The following is an 18139-nucleotide window of genomic DNA, read 5'->3' on the forward strand; positions in this document are numbered from 1 at the left end:
AGGAACGCAGTTTGCCCTCATTGAAAATCTGGCTCAAAATAATGCCCGGAAGTGAAGGCGAGAAATCATCATCCCTAGGGCTCCCTGGAGAAATCGCGGCTTTCCCCTACCAGTAGTGTCTCGCATGCCGATAGAGCGCAACGCTGGAACGTTGTCAGTTTCTGTTTGGCAATGAACGACTTCATCTTTGTTTACATCCTTGGCTGTGCACTTTTCTTCCAAGGCGCGTTCCCTTTGGATGACGATGGTGAGATCACGAGGGAAGAAGAAAGACTCCCGCCTTATCTCAAAGATGACGGAATCAAAAGGGTAGCTAAGCTCACCGAAAGCAACTTCAACAAGACAATGAAAGCAAGTCGATTACTAGCGGTGTTGTTTTACTACGCGAACAAGGAAGATCAAGAGGCCGATCGGTCATGGAAGACGGACGAAAAGATGCTTGAGGTAAGCTGCTAGCAGGGAGGCTATATGAAAAAGGACGATCATGAGTGCGGAAGCTCGTACCTTAAGCTTGGATCCAATTTAATGCACGTTTAGTACCGCAGACGGTACAGGATCTTTAGTCTTGTTTATCTTTCATATGAAGATAATCCTCTTTGCTATAACATTCATCTCGCGTTTGCCTGAATTATAGTTTGAAATCTTCGTTAAAGTTCTTATGCAGGCATCTGAATATTTTATGGAATTATCTTAGAGATAAGTCACACATGAGTATTGGATTGCTTTCAGCCTATATTTCCTTTTTGCTTTAGCTAATTCGTTTGGGTAAATGTTTGATGCACGATTGGTTCTCTTTTAAAAAATAGATTTATATAAATGGTCCTAAACATCAAAAGGACACAAAATCGTAAAAAATGATCCAATTCAAAATTTTAACTAAAGAAAAAATCTTGCAGTTTTAAACTTTAGCATATTAGTGGTAAGAAATTGTGAAGATAGTGTACTTAATGCTGAGAATATTATTCCTGTAATTATGGAGACCTAAAGTCATGAATGATTAATTCTATCTTGTGCTAATTGACAGTGTAAATTGCTTTTTAATAATAAATGATTTGCGTAGATCAACCACAGAATATAAAACTGGTGGTTCTTGAAGTGATTTTGCCTTTAATATACTGTAATCAAGTTGGAATTGTACTGAAAGAATTTCTTTAAAAAGATTTCAATTTTTGAAAAGATTTATATTTAAATATGATCTTTTCCATATTGCAGTTTTATGAAAATTTCCATTTTTTCAGCTGAACAAATCTTATTCAGTTATAATATTAAACATGTCAGTCTTAATTTTTTTTTGAAAGTACAAGAACATTATATTAAAGGGTGTGGAGTGGGCTTAAAATTGCCCTTACAATAACATTTTAATTATTTTTTCTACACTAATGCTTAAAATTTTAGGTTAATTGCTTAAGGTTTTGGAAATTCTTTAAATTTTCAGCTGAAATGATATTTTCCTGTCTGAATTTCATTACCATTAAATGAGACAAAGACAATCCAACAAATTCAATCTAAAGAAAAATTTGAAACATAAAATTTATACTTAGTTACAAAAAAATGTCTTAATTATCTTGAGATCCCAGTTGTCACATTATTTTCAGACAGAGGTGATTAAAATATTCTCAAAATTGAAATAAGCAAAAAAAAAGGGTTTTTTCAGCTGCACTTGATACAGATTTTGTGAAGATAATGCTAACTGAAAATGCTTCATTTTAAAATTATTATTGGCCATAAGGGGAGATATTTAGAAGTAAAAATTATCAAAGATAATGGAGTATTTGAGTATTTATTTTGCTATAATCATCTACATAATTTGTAATTTTTTTCTGTCCTTTATAAAGTTTATTAAAGGACAGAAAAAAAATTACAAATTATGTACATGATTTTTCCTTGCTATTTAAACCGTAAAAAGAGATTAAAAAAAGAAAAAAAAGCCAGCTGTTTACATAAGAGAGATAAAGGGATGTTACCTACAACTCCGTTTATATTTCCACTCTGAAAGGATAACTTGATCTCTGCTTGAAAAATAATGTAACATACATGTGTCAAACTTGTTTTTATCACTCATTTCCCCTCGGATTCTGTTTGAGGAATTGCTTTATCTTTACATCAATTTTCTTCTAACATTTTCCATACACCATCAAGAGAAAAGGTTATGAGAACTGATAAAATGATCACCAAAGGCAAAATGTGTTGATCTTCTATCAAATTCTCTCAACTAACTCTTAAAGAAAATGTATGGAGGTCAGTTGAGAGAATTTGTAGGTAATTATGTGAATAAGGGTACTCTTCTCTATAATGGTATCTCACATAAGATGAGACCTCTCACATGGTCACCTCCCTTTTCAGGGGACACTAAATGCAAGAGGACAATCTTCATGAGGGTGTGGTCTTAACTTGAAGGGGACATCTCGCTTAATGGGACACCTTGTGCATTTAATTATTCCTCTCCTCCCTTATAGGCATAGGGCACACCTGATAAGATTACTTGGATCAATTTAGGTCTCTGGGAAAATGGCCACCCACCCCTCCCCTAAGTCAACATTATCACTTACTTCTCACTTAGGGCAAATGTTGGCATACGGGAGGGGTAAGTGGGCAGTTTCGCAGAAGCCTAAATTGATACGATTACTCTTCTATAGGGTCAACCGTGGATAAGAAGACACCCTTCATAGGGGTTCCTTTATGCCGCTTGTTAAGGGGGCACCTTTACTTGAGGAGCCAAGTCTCATAATGGTCCTTCTCCTTCCATACCGGAACATATTCCTTAAGAGCATACTACATGTACATTTACCTTTCCTTTAGGGTTATCTTAAATAAGGGGAATCCCCCTCTCCATAATGGGGTACCCTCTACAGGGCACCACCTACCAAAATGGTACTTCTCTCTCCTTAATTAAGGGGGCATATCCCTTAAGGATACATACACACATACCGGTACCTCTCCTTTACAGGGATATCGTGTATAAGAGGACACCTTCCACAATAGTACCTCTCCTTTCAGGCAACACTTAATACAAGAGGAGACTCTCTCATAAGCGATTGCCCCAATCTAGGCCTCTGGGGTATTACTATGTAGCTTCCTCTTTATTAGGGGCTAACCTTTATAAGGGGACACTTACCACTGAATCCTTTTCCTTCCACATGGGGGTGGATCATTTAAGGTTGCACTTGTGCCACTCCCTTGTCCTTTATAGGAAACTTTGCTTTATGATAAGCTCATGCCCTCAGAAATAAAAATGCAAACCGCAGGGTTGTCACTAAGATTTCACGTTTCTGGGTAAATACAATAAGTAGGCGGGGAGTGAAACAGCTGGGGATATCTTTTGGTTCTATTTTTCTTCTATTTTCCAATAAAAGTAGCTGGGGGCCACACTCATAGTAGCCGGGGAAAATCCCTGGCCCCCGGCTCTTAATGATAGCCCTGGTGAACCATTCAATACAGAAAATCCAGAATATGGGAAATGGAAGAAGATAAATATACAAAAAGCCTGGCCAAGAATCAGGTCTGTGTGAGATCTCGTATGCGAGAAATTCGGAAAAAACGTTTTACCCAAATTTATATAGATTTGTATGGAGATGCCATGTTGGTATCCCTTTAAGGGGCTCAAATACTGACGCTGGAAACCAACAGAAACATCTGTTTTTGAGTTTTTCTTCAAATGCGTAAATTCATCGCTTGAGGAACTCATAAAGATTAAAGTAATATTTATTCTGAGACAAAGAATGTTTAAATAGCAAAATGTCAAAATATCGGTAATGTTTTTAACCCACACAAGAGCTTTCCCGGCCGCCAGCAAAATGTCGCGTCACGCAAAACAAAGCACCCTTTCGAACTGGAAATTTGTAGGTTTTTAGGTGCTGTAATACCTCATGGAAGTAGAAACTCAGAAGAATCGATGGTTTGTGAGTTTGAATTTTGGTGACATCATTTGAAAACCCAGAATATGCTAAGGAGAAAAGGGGGCCACTTCCCACCTTCCATGCATAAGGGGTATATCCCTGAAGCAGACACATGTAGTTATTCTTCAAGGAAACACCATCCAAAGGGGGAAGCTTTCCATAAGATAGCCTCACCTATAAAGGAACACCTTCCACAGACATTGTCTTTCAATAGCACAAAATTTTCCTGATGTTTTTTGACGGGTGTAGATGTAAATATCTGACTACTAGTCACAGCGTGCAAGAATTTGTCCCTTCTTAGGCTGTTTACAGTTTTTTCTTTCTAAAATCAATTACCCCTTGAAAAAAATCATTACATGTTCTGAAATGTACAGAAAATTTTGGTCTCGATAGAAGGCTTGGAAAAAACTCTTGCCCAAACCAAATCAACCAAAATCTCCCTTAAAAAGTGGGCCTCTAATAGGTGTTTTTCCGCCCACAGATTGTTGCAAGGATTCTTCAGCCACAGGGTGTGACTATAGCTGTTGTCAATATCGCAGAAAGCATGTCTCTAGCGCAAAGTGTGGGTAAGTTCACTGTTATTCCTTTGAATAACTCGAAGAATTGACTCAAAGCCAGATTCAGATTCGATATTTTTATACTGATAAATTATGATAGTGTTGATCGATAAACTTATATACGTTGGTCTGTTTAAATGTCTTGCAGGTGTTAAATACTCTGGTGCAATTATGGTTTTTCATAAGGGAAAGACAATAGAGTATTATGGTCACAGGTGAATGATTAGACAGCTGAACAGGCGTTATTTTTTGTTTTGGCGTTTTTCAGTTGACCGAAGGCAAGCGCAAAAAGAGCGAGGAGTCCGCGCCTTTCCCCGCAGTGCGTGTCTCTTGCTCCACGCTTTCCTGCTTCGTTCGCCCGAAAAGGCGAACAAATAGCGCCTGTGAAGGATACCCTTTCTTGACATGTAGCGAAGAATCACTTTGTATTAAAGTTGACCGTGAATGCGCGTTCTTAATGTGGATAAAAAAGCTGGTACTTTTACTTCCGATTATTTCCGTTGAAAAGGCTTTCGCAGTGAAACGACGATCAGAAAGTACACGTCCGCGTACGCAGGGCCACACTTGTGTGTATGCGAAATTGCCAAAAACGGAGAAAAATTTCAATTTTCAAAAATACCCGGATACGTGTCGACGAGGCCTGGCGTCAGTATCCCAATTAAGGCGCGGTATCCAGTAGTGTGGCGTTGAACGGTGCTTTGGCAAATTTGCTGAGAGTTCCGCAAAATTTATTCCTACACTGACTTGGCAAGGCAAGCCAAGTCACTTTACTGGTGTCTAGTACTGATGTGTCTCGCTAGATGAGCTTTAATTCGTAGACATTTTAAGGGACTATGTCACAAGTCGTTACTTTGTGCCTTTATCTAGCCTGAATTTCAGATGATTACTTCGAGTCATTTTTACTCCCTCAGTAACGTCTGAATCGACCAGCCGTTAATGCTGTCCAGTGACGTCACTACTCCTTTTCTTTAATTCATGCAAAAAGTAAACGAATCTGTTCTAATTTAATAATCAAACTCGATCGCAATCACGAAATGAAATAAGCTTTAAAAACACACACACGGAACACTTCAAAAACACACTCATAATTAAACATAATTATGCAAACGTTTGGACAATCAACCAATCAGAATCACCACCCGATTTTCGGGTAGTGACGTCACTGGACGGTATAAACGGCCGGTCGATTCAGACATTGCTGAGAGGAGAAAACGACTCAAAGTAATCGTCTGAAATTCAGGCTAGCCTTTATCGCCATATACAAAATGGTCTTGCAGAGTAATGAAGAAGCCATCAAACAAATTTCATCAGGGATTACTAACCATGATATTTTGTTTGTTTGGATGACATTTGCAGGCATAACATTAAAATTTGAAAATGTTGACCCAACTTTTTCAAGTTTTTTTAATCCATGCCCACCCTTGCTATCCGTGGCAACAGACAACAGGAAAAAGGTTTCAATGCCTAAAAATAGTCTTAAATAAAAAAGCTGGACCATTATTTTTGAAATTCAATTGACGCGGAGACAAGTTTTAACTTTTTAAGAAGATAGCAAATGGCCTGGTATAGCCCCTTTTAATTAACACACTTTTTTGATTTAATAACAGGTCAGCAGATATTCTTGTAGGATTTTTGCACAAGGTTAGTCCAGCAAGTTTTAAAACGATATACATTACTGGAAAACGTGATGCACATAGAATTTTAACCTAAAAATACCACTACATTCACGTTAGAAGTGCAGTCGAACATCCCATAAGCGACCTCCCATATGGCTAAAATTTGGTGGTTGCGTACAGGCAGTGGTCGCGTGCGAGAGGTTCCAATGTAAGGCATTGGCTGGGTAACTGATTTTGGCTTTTTGGATTGCTCGTCGTTTTCTCCGTTTTGCCGCAATTTAAGAAAGTTTGTATCAACACTTTTTCGCTAGAAACTGATTCCTTTCTCTTACCGTGATGCCATCTCAATGAACCAAATGCAAGAAAGCGAAGTCTACAACTGTATGAAACATAACTCCTCCAAAATACAAAATTGACATTCAACGTTATTACTAGCTGCGCAAGTGGGCAAGATGTAACGATTCCTGTGTTCTGATTGGCCGCCGTGTGGGCAAGATGGTCGCATCTTGTCCACCTGTTCGCTTTTAATTTGTTGTTGTTGTTTGTATGGACTCCTACTCCATTACGGTCCATGAAATACACCACAGGTGTAATCTCGTATCCAGATCTCAGGTGGTGTTTGGAGAAACAGGTGCGCATCTGAAGGCACCTACGGATGAAAACTACCTCGCAGTCTGTTTGCCAATGTTGACCGCTTGCCAAGATTTACTTTATCAGATCAGAGTAGAGTATTCGGGCTATATTTCAAAAGAACTCAATGACTGGTCCTCGGGAAACTAGTTTATTTTGCTTTCTTCGCATTTCATTGTTTCCTGAGGCGGAACCTTGCATGGTAAGCATCGCGAATCTCGGAAAAGAATATTTTAAGTTTCCCGAGGGACTCTATATTAAGCGTTTTGTCTTGATAATGCCCCTTTTTATTGTCAGATGTTTGAAGCTCCAGTCACCTTTATCGAAAGCAAGAAACAGAAAACTTCATTTGAAGATGTGGATGGCAATAAAGTGATTGGCTATTTGGAGAAGGATTCACAAGGTACGTCAAATAACAATAATTTTCCCGGATTTCAATACATTTTCATACAGAGATGTCATCAGATATCGTTGGACTGGCTAAATCATGATTTTAAGTACAAGATATCAGAGCATGTCAAACGCGTCAGTGAGACCGCAAAATAGCCCGTATTTTTGCGTCGGTCAAGAAAGCGCAAGCGGTCACAGAAAAGGTCTGAAGGGAGGGGAGACTGGAGAGAGACGCGAAAAGTACGGCTTTTTCATCTTTTTCTGCCTTCGTTTTTTCTTTTGTCTCACACACTATAGGGCTTTGCGAGGCTCGCGTTTCGTGCGAGGATCTCACGCGAGTGACTGACGGCGAGACGGGTCATCCTCAGTTATTTTTGCGCTTACTTCTCTTTTCGCTCCTCTCGACTAACTGAGGTTTAACAAGCTTAAGTCACTCTCATAGCATGATTTCCGACCGATAGGGAAAAAGGAAAGACACGCCTAAGACCCTCCCCCATCCCCTCGGCTATAGCCACCCTTAGTACACTTTTTGAGCACATTTTTTTCTTAAACAAAAGCGATACTACTTCTACTTTCACGTTATTTTTTGTCTTTTTTCATGTAGAAATAAAAGCGTTTGAGAATTCTGCCAAGCAGTACCAACCGTTACTTCCATTTTTTGCAGTCTTTGATAAAAAGGTATGTTATATTGTTATTGGTTCTATTGTTATATTGTTTTAGAGCACCATTAAGTGCAAGTTAACCGCGGTCCCATGAGCGATTCTTTAGCTTGCAAAGGCAACCTGTTATTTCACAAGAGAGGCGACGCCAGCTAAGCTTAAGTCGGTGAAATGGCTATGCTTATACAAATCAATTGAAATCATGGTCTACCATCTGTTACCCAGTTTGTATAATGATTTCTATTAATTAGCGGAAGCGTTGCGGTGAACTGGTGAACAAATCGGATCTTAGAAGTTTGAGTTCAATCGTTTCCATCGCGTTGTTATCCTGGACAAGAAACTTTGCTTCATCTTGTCCTTCTACACTCAATTCACTGCATTTTTACGTGTATTGGCCATAGGCAGCGGAGCAAGGGGGGCAGGGGGTCCAACCCCCCCCAAACAAAAACGTGGGGGAGCCCCCCCCACGTTTTGGTGCCGAAAAGCACTTTTAAAGATGCATTTCACAATACCGGTGACGTAGGCATCTTCAGAGGGGACATTTTTTGCCCTCAGACGACTCAAGAACTACCTAAGAAGCACCACGAAGCCGGACCGCATGAACAAGTGCCTACTGCATGATGCATTGTCTAAAATCGATTACGGACACACTAGACACTGTGAAGATTGCAGAGAGGTTTGCGTGTGCCAGTGAACAACGCAAAGAGCATTTTGGAAAATCTGAGAAGGGGTCTGAGTATGGCTGAGTGGAAGATGAGCATGCACACAGTTTCGTATCGGGTACTAGCTCAAGGTGTGAACCCAACACAACACCATTTTGTGCCAGTACCCAGGCACTGGTTCCCTGGCCTGACACCAAGTGTGGACAGCCCTTTAGATGCTTCATACTTATTGAAACCGGGGTAACTCAGCACTTGCTGAATGGGCCTCATGAGCTTAAGCAACGACGACGGCGACGGCAACGAGAACAGCAAAAAAGCAAAAGGGTTTAGATTGGCAAAACAACAACTTTGCACGTGCATCACGCTTTTTTGTACATTTGAATGCCGTCACCGCACGACTACAACATGAAAATACCTAATTTCACGTTTTGTTGAGAACGTGAACAAAAGACAACGACTTTACAGTATTTTAGAATTCAACTCCAGAAAAAATCGCAATATTTTGAACGAGATGGGATAAGCGCGATAAAGTTTGAAGCAGCGTGAATTCACCTTTTAACTGACGTTTTCGGAGCCGTAGTTGTCGTTGTTGCTTAAATTCCGTAATGATCCAAAGCGCGCAGGGCTTAACCTTATCCTTACCTTTCCATTGCTATCTTGTTTTCACCAGCTCGCCAAATCATTTAGGTTCAAGAAGCCCAAAAGTATACAACTCTTAAAACCATTTGAGAAACCTGTTTCCTTTCCGTCGAATGAGGTAAGGGACGCTTTATAATGGGAATTCAAAACCTTGCCACGAAAAATGCTTATTCAATGGACAGAAAACGCTCATGCGGATAGTTGACATAAGAAAAAAGGAAAATAAAAACCTGACGAAGATCGAGGATAGAACCGTCCATGTGGTCCAAGTTTTCCTCCGGTCGCGAGGAAAAGCCATACGTGAGTAGAGTTTTAGCTGGTTGTAGCCTCCTCCGCAGGCTTCACTGTCCTGTTTTAGAGAACGAGTGGGAGAATGGGGAGAGAACGGGGAGACACCTTTTTTCCTTTTCTCGTTCTCAAACTCCTCACGGTCAGTGTAATCGGAGTTGCCTGCGGAGTAGGCTAAACTAATAGGCCACTTCCGAGTTCCCAAAACCCTCACTTTCAAAATGAGGCCAAGTGCGCAACCTGTCTTGTGAAAATGAGTTTTATTTGCGTGAGAATGAAAAATCATTTCCATATCAAAGGCTGAGCACTTAACCTACTTTTTTTCCGGGGAACTCGGAAATGGCTTGTTCTTTTCCTTGGCATCCTCCATGCTGCGGGCACTGAGGTTTTCCCGTTGCCTGAAAAGCCACTCTTTCAAATTCGCGTTGTATCTGTTACGCTTGAGAACATGTTAACGAGTTTTTAAGAGCTCCTCTAGAGGTCTTCCTAAGAATATAAATTACATTTTTAAAAGATGTAAATTACAGGTGATTCTTTAAGACTACTTCTAGAGTTCTTAATGTCAGTCCCATTTACATCGCTATAATCAAGCAGATCGCCGAAGGTTTTTAAGTTATTACAGCAATTGCATGAAAACCTTACAGGCTTTAGATGAAGCACTCCTCCTCTACATGTTTGATTTAGCTTCTAACATTAACAATAATTTTGACGAAATTCAACATAGTTTAACATATTTTGGGTCACTAACAGGTGAAATTGTGGTGTGGCTAGTAAAAAAGTACGCTTCTCCATTTTAGTTACCTTTGTAAGAAAATCCTATGCTTTAATTATAGGCTATAACAGAAGAAAACATAAACAACTTTATCGAAAAGAACAAACGGTAAGTTGTCAGTTACAATTACTTGCTATCCTTTTAATGTCTATGAATAGGAATTGATTGAATGTTCGTAAATTTCTCTTTTGACCTTGTCTCAAACAGGGGTATTTTGACTAAGATAAGGCTTGAAGATATCCACGATACGTGGGTAAGTGACTGTCGTGAGTATTGGCCATAGCATTTATCTTCCATTTCTTATAAGGGAGAGGAGTTTGAGAGTAGAAGGCAGTTTTTTTTCAGATACCGTAAAATATTCTCGTTTTATGATTCGAGATATTGGTGGTAATTCGAGAGTGGCGGGGGAAGGGGGCTTATTTGAAGGAGGCACTTATTTCGTTCGGTTCGAGTATTTTGCAGAACGCTGAACGCCGAATGACTGCCGAGTAATTGGGGTTAGGAAAGTGAGTGAATCTGGTTCCAGGTAGGGTCATTTAACTAGGAAAACAGACCTGAAACTTGATTCGCTCAATTTCCTAACCCTAATCACTAAACTTCGGAGTCGTTCGGTGTTCTGCAGGTCGCCGAACGCCAAATGCAGAACACCGAACGACTCTAAAGTTTAGTGATTACAGTTAGGAAACTGACTGAATCAGGTTTTATTTAGGGTCAGTACATACTGACCTGAAACTTCATTCACTCAGTTTCCTAACCCAAATCACCAAACTTCAGAGCCATTCGGTGTACTGCAAAATACCCCTGCGGAGAGGAGTCCATTCCAAGGGAGACAGCTTATTCGAACGTTTACGATATTTTCCTTAATTGTTTTTCAAAGTCCTAGCCTGCGTTATAGCTGGTGTATATAGAAAGTGTTGCGGGGGGGGGGGGGGGGGGGGGGAGGAACCCCGGGCTTTTTCCCGCGAGAAGGAAACGAAAGGGTATCTGGTCACCTCGCCACCAAGAGTAGAAATTAGCTTAAGATTGTTTTGAACCTTCATGAACGGAAATTTCTTTAAAACCGTTACTTTATTTTCATATTTCAAAGAAATTGCTAGTGCTTGTGAAACGTTTCTGCCAGGGTTTTTAACCTTCAAATGTCAAAGTTTATATTCACAGAACCTATACATTTACTAGTATTTGCATTATCAAAAGCATACTGAGACGTTAGAAGCAAGGATCGTCAATTAGGATCGACAGATTTGTATTTGGGTGGACTTTAAATTCGAATAAGCTTGACGAAAAAGTAAAAATCTTAGGTACGTAATCCTAGGTATTAAGCTGTGTCATTTATTTCAGAGTTATTCGTTGGTGGCGAGTCGACTTCTTGTGGCGATTTCGTTGGTGGCGAGATGACCGTTAACCAACGAGAGGGGGTATTTAGAACGCTGCCATCAGTTCCCCTTTGAACTGTGATTCTAAATAAGGTGTTGCTATATGGGAACAAAATACCGTAGTTTAAGTAGTGGGTGACCCCCTTTGAAATATGAATACAGTATCTGAATACATGATCTTTTCTCTTCTAGTCAACAAAAAAGGAAGGATACCTTATAACAGCCTTCGTGAGACTCGAAACAAACGGTGTGTTCTTGAGTTTTTGTTTTAAATATCAAGTAGAAAGCATTGCATTTTGTAATACTGCCCTGACTGATTTAAACTGTGAGTTTTAATATTTTTTTGATCTCTTTTTATATTCACATTAGACTCACTTTTAAGTTCTGAGGAAACCTGATTCTTTATCAGCCCCATGGTTTCTTTCATGATCAGGTTTCCTCGCCATCTGCTTTCCTTTCACTATCTTTATAATTCAACTTAAGTGTAATGATGTGTGATATGGAGAATAAATATGAATGAATGAATGAACGAACAAACGAACCAATTAAATAGGGCAGCACTACATGTACTGTCTCGGGTTGACTACAAATACAAAGAAGTGGAAAATATTTTGTTGGTTTTCTCATTGACTTTTTTGTTTCGCAGGCGTCCAAAATGTACCGACATTTGCATGTCCTCTGTTGTCTTAAAGTGAAATCTGAATAAAAATCATTCCTTGTTTTTTGTTAGCACTGACTAGGCAATCAGTTAATTCCAACGTATAAAATTAAACATGTGGTCATGTGTACTACGTTGTTAGTACGCTGTTTACACTAATATTCTCATTTGTTTTCTACTTAACATTTTTTTTGCACGCTTTTCTGTAGCTAAAACAGGAGCCTAACTTTCCGGAGCTACTATCTGCCGTTTAGTATAAATATATTGATGATTATCGAAAATAGAGCGCTGTGATTGGCTAGGATCTTCGCTTCGATCATCCCGCTATAATCACCGCAAGGTGATCATAACATTGAAGGCTAGCAGTTTTCAAAGTGGCAGCCAGATTTGCAGATGTTTCGGAGTCGGAAATTGATCAATAATTTTATTTTCTTGTATAATCATCAAATCAATGTAATTATTATACTAAAACAATTAGTCGCCTCACTAATTGTTAGATAGACATGGAAACGGCACCCGAGGCTTTCTGGCGATTTATAGATTCATCCTTCGCGCCCAAAACACTTTCAGCCAGTCACAACAGAGTAGGGTACAGTGAACTTTCCCTTAAGGGACACCTCTATAAGAGGGACACCTCGGTAAAACGGACACCTATTGTTCGTTCGGATCAATTTAGGTTCCTTGGAAACTGCCCACATACCCCTCCCCTAAGCCATCATTTTGCCCTAAGTGAGAAGTAAGTGTTAATGTTATCTTAAGGGAGGGGTAGGTGGGCAGTTTCCCACAAACCTAAATTGATCCAATCGTCCTTGCCTTTCTTTACGCCCTTTATTTAACTCTCTACTACAAGATTAACTATTAGATGGAAACTTAGTGCTGGTCCCAAAGGTGTACATCTAAGAGAGAACTGTCTGTCCAACAAATGAAGAGCAGAGGAGGAAAGTGAAGAGTCATGCGAAGATGGCCGAAGAGTCATCGGACTGATCCAGCAAATTTCACGGGAAAAAAAATATATGAATTATTAAGGCCCTGTGTAGCCTTTACCAGGCTCTCCGTCAGTGTAGGTGAGCGAAAAAAGCGAACGAGAAGCGAAAAAAGTCGCAAGGAGCAAAACAGTGAGCGAGCGAAAAAAGGCGGGAAGGGAGAAGTTTGGTTTCAGCATTTTTTTTTGTCCACCTCATTCTCTCTCCCCAGTCCTCACGCGGTGTTTTTGCAGTTTTTTTCGATCCGTTTTCCCACTGTCTTGGAGCCTAGAATAGGCTACAATAGGCGCTGTGACACTCGTAGGGGATAGAGACTCTTAGATGACAGGCTTCTGAAGGAAACAAGTAAAAATCTAATGTACCTTACCTTTTTTTGCTTTCTTTTTCGTAAAATGTTTTTTGAACTACCTATTGATAGAGGTGTTGTATGTCTCCCTTAACCAAAAAGCAAACCTTAACTAGCAACCATAAAAGGTAAACGTGAGCTTTGATGAGCAAGAGATTGATATCGTGTTGTAAGTCAAACGTACCCAAAGGAAATTACAGCTTACAACTGGCCTTATTTCCTTTCAACAGAGGGCGCGCAATTCTTCTCGTTGGTAAAGTCACTGGCCAGGCGTTATGGTGACAACGAAAAACTGTACTTCTTATGGGTCGATCCTGATCCTTTTCCAACGGTGAGTTAAGCAAGAGCTGCGGAAGATTCGGACACATCATGCAGTGTTAATAAGATTGGGAAAAACTGACAACAATACTTGACTGGGACACATGAAGCCAAAGACCTTCCATCCTTTGTTTAAGTTGCGGGCTATGCCTTATATATAACTGCTTCGGCTATCAATGAAGCTTTTCTTAATCAGAATTCGTTAGTTCATGGAATAACCTGTAGAGTCGTGGAATCTAAGGCTGAGAAAAGTCGTGAAATTTTAGCCTGCGTGGCAGCCGTTCGAAAGGGGAGGGGAACAAGATTTCGGGCGCGTGAGAAGAGCGCCTTCCCTTTCGAACGCCTGCCACGCTTGCTGGTGAAATTTAACTGTGGGTCATGGAAACCCATAAGGAATTTTTTTTTAATGATACAAAGTCTCTCTAGTGCCGGGTGCTCTATAGCAATAAACGTGATAAAAGCAAAACCAAAATGTAAGAAAATGCAAAAATTAATGCGAGTCAGAAAACTCGATCACAAAGTCAGAAAATACATTAAAAACAGTTATCATTTTGACGGATATTAAAAACAGTGCCAATATTAGCTTAAGATCATGACGATTACGGAAGGTTATGGAATTTTAATGCGTTATTATTTACTGCTTTTTCAGCCGATAGAAATACATTGAAACGCTCATACTCCTCAACACCTGTTGAATCTTGTTGCTCTGTGTTTGTTTTATCGATTTAAACCCCATGGAAGAGGCTCAACTTTAAGAGAAATGAACGCTTTTTCAATATCCAAGCGGTATTTATAAAGCACAGTCCGTAACACAAACAGAGGATGGGAAACCTGTGGTATAACACGCAACCCAGGAGCAAACTTGCAGCTTTTTTAAGTTTTTCATTTTCTTTCAGATGCGTGACTACTGGCAGAAGTCGTATAATATTGATGTCAACTCGCCGGTGATAGGAGTCATTGATCCAAAACTGGTATGTCACTTCTGTGTGATTTCTTGTAACCCAGCTCAGAAACTGCCATCTTTTTGGTTACCTCTTGCGGTGTGGGGACGCTTCATACTAATGTTGAATTTAAATGAAATATTTTTCATTACTGAGATACGTACACTTACACAAGAAATTTTACAAAATTACAGTGACGAGGAAAATTGCACATCCGCCATACGCGCTCACATGCGCACAGACTTTAATTCATTTAAGACTGTGATTTTCTGTTCCCGTTTCTTAAATGAGAGTACATGACATTACAGTGTACACCTGTCATAATAAATTATGTGTCAGTATCCCAACTCTTGTACCAGACCCATCCACACACTTTGTTTGGGATGAGTTTGCCGTTGGTATTTGCCACTTATTAGCCATTATTATTCGCCATTCGCCGTATTTGCCACGTATTCGCCACTTTCACATTACCTATGATGCATCTTGTTAAATCCCCCCTGCCCTCCCCCCCCCAAAAAAAAAGGAAAGAAAAAAAGAAAACAATTTGCATAAGAATTACTCACCACTTTCACAAAGACCATAATGCACCTTGTTTACCCCCGAAATCTGGCATAACCATTGTCTTCGATTTCTCTTGGGACGAAGGAAATACCCGGAGAAATTGGAAACAATCGTTATACATTATGCATTTATTCATTTATTTTATTTTATCTTTTTTTTTGTGGGGGGGGGGGGGGGGAATATACAGGGTGCATTATGGTCTATGTGCAAATGGAGAATTATAGTAAAAACGATTCTTATGCATTTTTTGGGGGGGGAGGGGAGGGTAAAACGAGGAGGTTTTATGCATGAGCAATGTGAAAGTGGCGAATAGATCTTGTCATAGTTCCGGGCATTATTGTTAGTTGGTTTTTGTTTCTGTTGTTTTGTTTTCTGTTTTTTTCCCCTCACACTCTCAAGTTTAGGAACCAGTTTAACAAACATAAGTTTCTGATCACTGAGATTCATATGTCACATTATACAGAGCAAAAGTTCCTGGTTTGCAAAAAAAGGTAAGGAAACAAAACTCCGGCACCTTCAGCAATGGGTGGAAGACATACTGGCAGGAAAGGTGGATCTAAAGGAACCCGAAAATACTGAGGATACGGCACAGCAAGGAAACAGCAAAGGAACGAACAAAAAAGAAGAACTTTGACGATAGTTTTACTTAAGAGTCATAATAATTCAGAAGCCAAATATGCATGTACTTTAAGTTTTGTCAAGACTAGTACTGATAAGACTTAAAGGGTGAGATTTGCCAAGACAGTATAGCCCAAGGTGGCAACTTGCATGGCGAGTCACGTGAAGAATATAAGATAATCAATTTAGGTTTCAGGGAGACTGCCCACCTACCCCTCCCCTAAGCCAACATTTTGCCTTAAGTAAGAAGGAAGTGATAATGTTGGCTTAGGGGAGGGGTAGGTGAGCAGTTTTCCAGAAACTCAAAGTGATCCGAATTTAATACGTGAGAGAAACCATGGAATATTTGTTATGTATCATTTAGAATCTGAAATATGAAGACTACTGAGACATGTATTAAGAATGCGAATTCGAAGTATATATAGTGGATGGTTTCATTAGAAAGCCTCTATCGGTAGTGTACAGGTACATCTATTTGACCCCAAAGTGACGCCTAGTGTTTCTTGAATGCTTACCAGAAATGTCATAAGCTGTCGGTTACTTCGGCTAGCTCACGACACCCTCCTTGAAAGTTATTGAAAGAACAGAGACTAAAAATCATTTTATTTTTATCATGTGATATTTTCTCCCCATCGGGAGCCTAAAAGAATACGCATAGCACTCTTTAAATGTATTGTTGTCTCTTAGAAGACAGTCTGGTACCCGGCATTCTCATAGTTATAAATAAACACAAAATTATCGCCGGATAACTACGGGTAGTCTCTTGTGTTTTTGCTCCGAGTGGACTGAACAAAATTTTTAAAAAGCGGCGCCGCAATTGTTTAAACAGTGCACAAGAAATTCTGTAGTAACTTGCGTCGCCTAGCGGCAGGTTTCGTTTCCATCCGTGTAAAGGAACCTATGTATCCCCTTACCTTGTTCCCTTGGAATAAGTGCGGAGGGGAAGACCCGCACCAGTTTAAAAAATACGGCGGATACGGCACAGCAAGGAAGCAAGAAAGGAACGAAAAAAAAAGAAGAACTTTGACGATAGCTTAACGTGAGCTTAGAGCCATATTTATTCAGACGCCAGAAATACGCATTTACCATAATAAGTTTTTCAGATCTCGAAAAAATAACCATCACCATATAATTCATTATATTCTAATAGTTCAGTCTGTATGTAATCCATGTATTTTAATTGATGTAAAATTAAGATGGAGCCAGAGGGCTCAATAGTGAAAGGCAGGAGTGTAAGGTCTTCCTCAAAAACATTGGGTCGAGCATGGGTCGAGCCACCCTACATCACTAGGATCCAAACTTCCTCGTCTTATGAAAAAGTGAGATACTGGGTAGTAGCCAGTGAAGGAAAAGATATGGCGACGCAGCAAACTTTAAATGTTGTGACTCTCCCTTTTATTACATAAAAGTGTGAATGAGTACAATTTCATTTGAAGTGAATTTTGCCATTTTATTTTACGGACGCATTGCGTTTGTTTAAGATTGTTAATTAAAATTCATTTCATCATGTAAATACGTGGAAAGACGTTTTGACGTTAGCTCCCGCAGACACTAGTGTCAATAAATTGAGAAAAAATAATAATAAATTTGGACAAATAGAGTAACAAAGATTTTAGCTTAAAACAACTAGACTAAAAACAACCTTGTTCATCGAAATTAATAGTACTCACCACAGGAAAGTGACATCAACGACGTCCTCATCGATAGGAGCCCAAAACCACACCAGGGGCCAATTAAATAAAATATTTACAAGTGTAATTTACAAGTGTACCCATTGTTTTGGACTCTTAAAACAACAGCTACACTTGTAAACTACACTTGTAATAGTTTTATAAAATTGACCCGGAAGTGAATTGGCAAATGACACAAGGCCTAGTTTTTTTTTACACCTATTGCCGTCGAGGTTCCTGAATACAGAACGAAACACATTTCGTTTGATGGGGCTTCTTGAATGAGTTTTTCGATCTCCTGTGATCTATTCGTGAATTATAAAAAGGTTCAAAGATGCCTGTTCAAATGTAAAATATATCAACCATATCGAAACACAATTACTAGAATTTAAATAATTTAAAATAGTTACTTTTAAATATTGAATAATATTAGATAACGTAGGTTGATACTCCTCTTCAAAACAAGGCACTGTCTTTGAAAATCTTCTTCCAAATGCCCCGGTTCGAGTAGTCGCACTGTAAGTTAAAGCTAAGTAAAGATCTTGCAACCAACAAAGGAGAC

The 18139-nt window shown here is 39.4% G+C and overlaps 1 protein-coding gene across 1 annotated transcript; it reads left to right on the top strand.

Annotated features, from left to right (window-relative positions):
• Positions 1-20: 20 nt before the first annotated feature.
• On the top strand, positions 21-16656 carry LOC140950123 (calsequestrin-1-like). The gene is made up of 13 exons (XM_073399301.1): positions 21-444; positions 4378-4462; positions 4602-4668; positions 6061-6094; positions 6997-7102; positions 7694-7767; positions 9081-9167; positions 10171-10217; positions 10317-10362; positions 11675-11729; positions 13700-13800; positions 14684-14758; positions 15753-16656. The coding sequence occupies exons 1-13, from the start codon at positions 172-174 to the stop codon at positions 15921-15923; spliced, it is 1221 nt and encodes a 406-aa protein (XP_073255402.1). The 5' UTR covers positions 21-171; the 3' UTR covers positions 15924-16656.
• Positions 16657-18139: the final 1483 nt, after the last annotated feature.

Source organism: Porites lutea, chromosome 10 (assembly GCF_958299795.1).
Source record: "Porites lutea chromosome 10, jaPorLute2.1, whole genome shotgun sequence".
Lineage (NCBI taxonomy): Eukaryota > Metazoa > Cnidaria > Anthozoa > Scleractinia > Poritidae > Porites > Porites lutea.

Coding starts and splice junctions, on each gene's coding strand:
- LOC140950123 (XM_073399301.1), top strand. CDS start 172: ATGAACGACTTCATCTTTGTTTACATCCTTGGCTGTGCACTTTTCTTC. Junction 445..4,377: donor CGGACGAAAAGATGCTTGAG/GTAAGCTGCTAG, acceptor TTCCGCCCACAG/ATTGTTGCAAGGATTCTTCA. Junction 4,669..6,060: donor ATAGAGTATTATGGTCACAG/GTGAATGATTAG, acceptor ATTTAATAACAG/GTCAGCAGATATTCTTGTAG.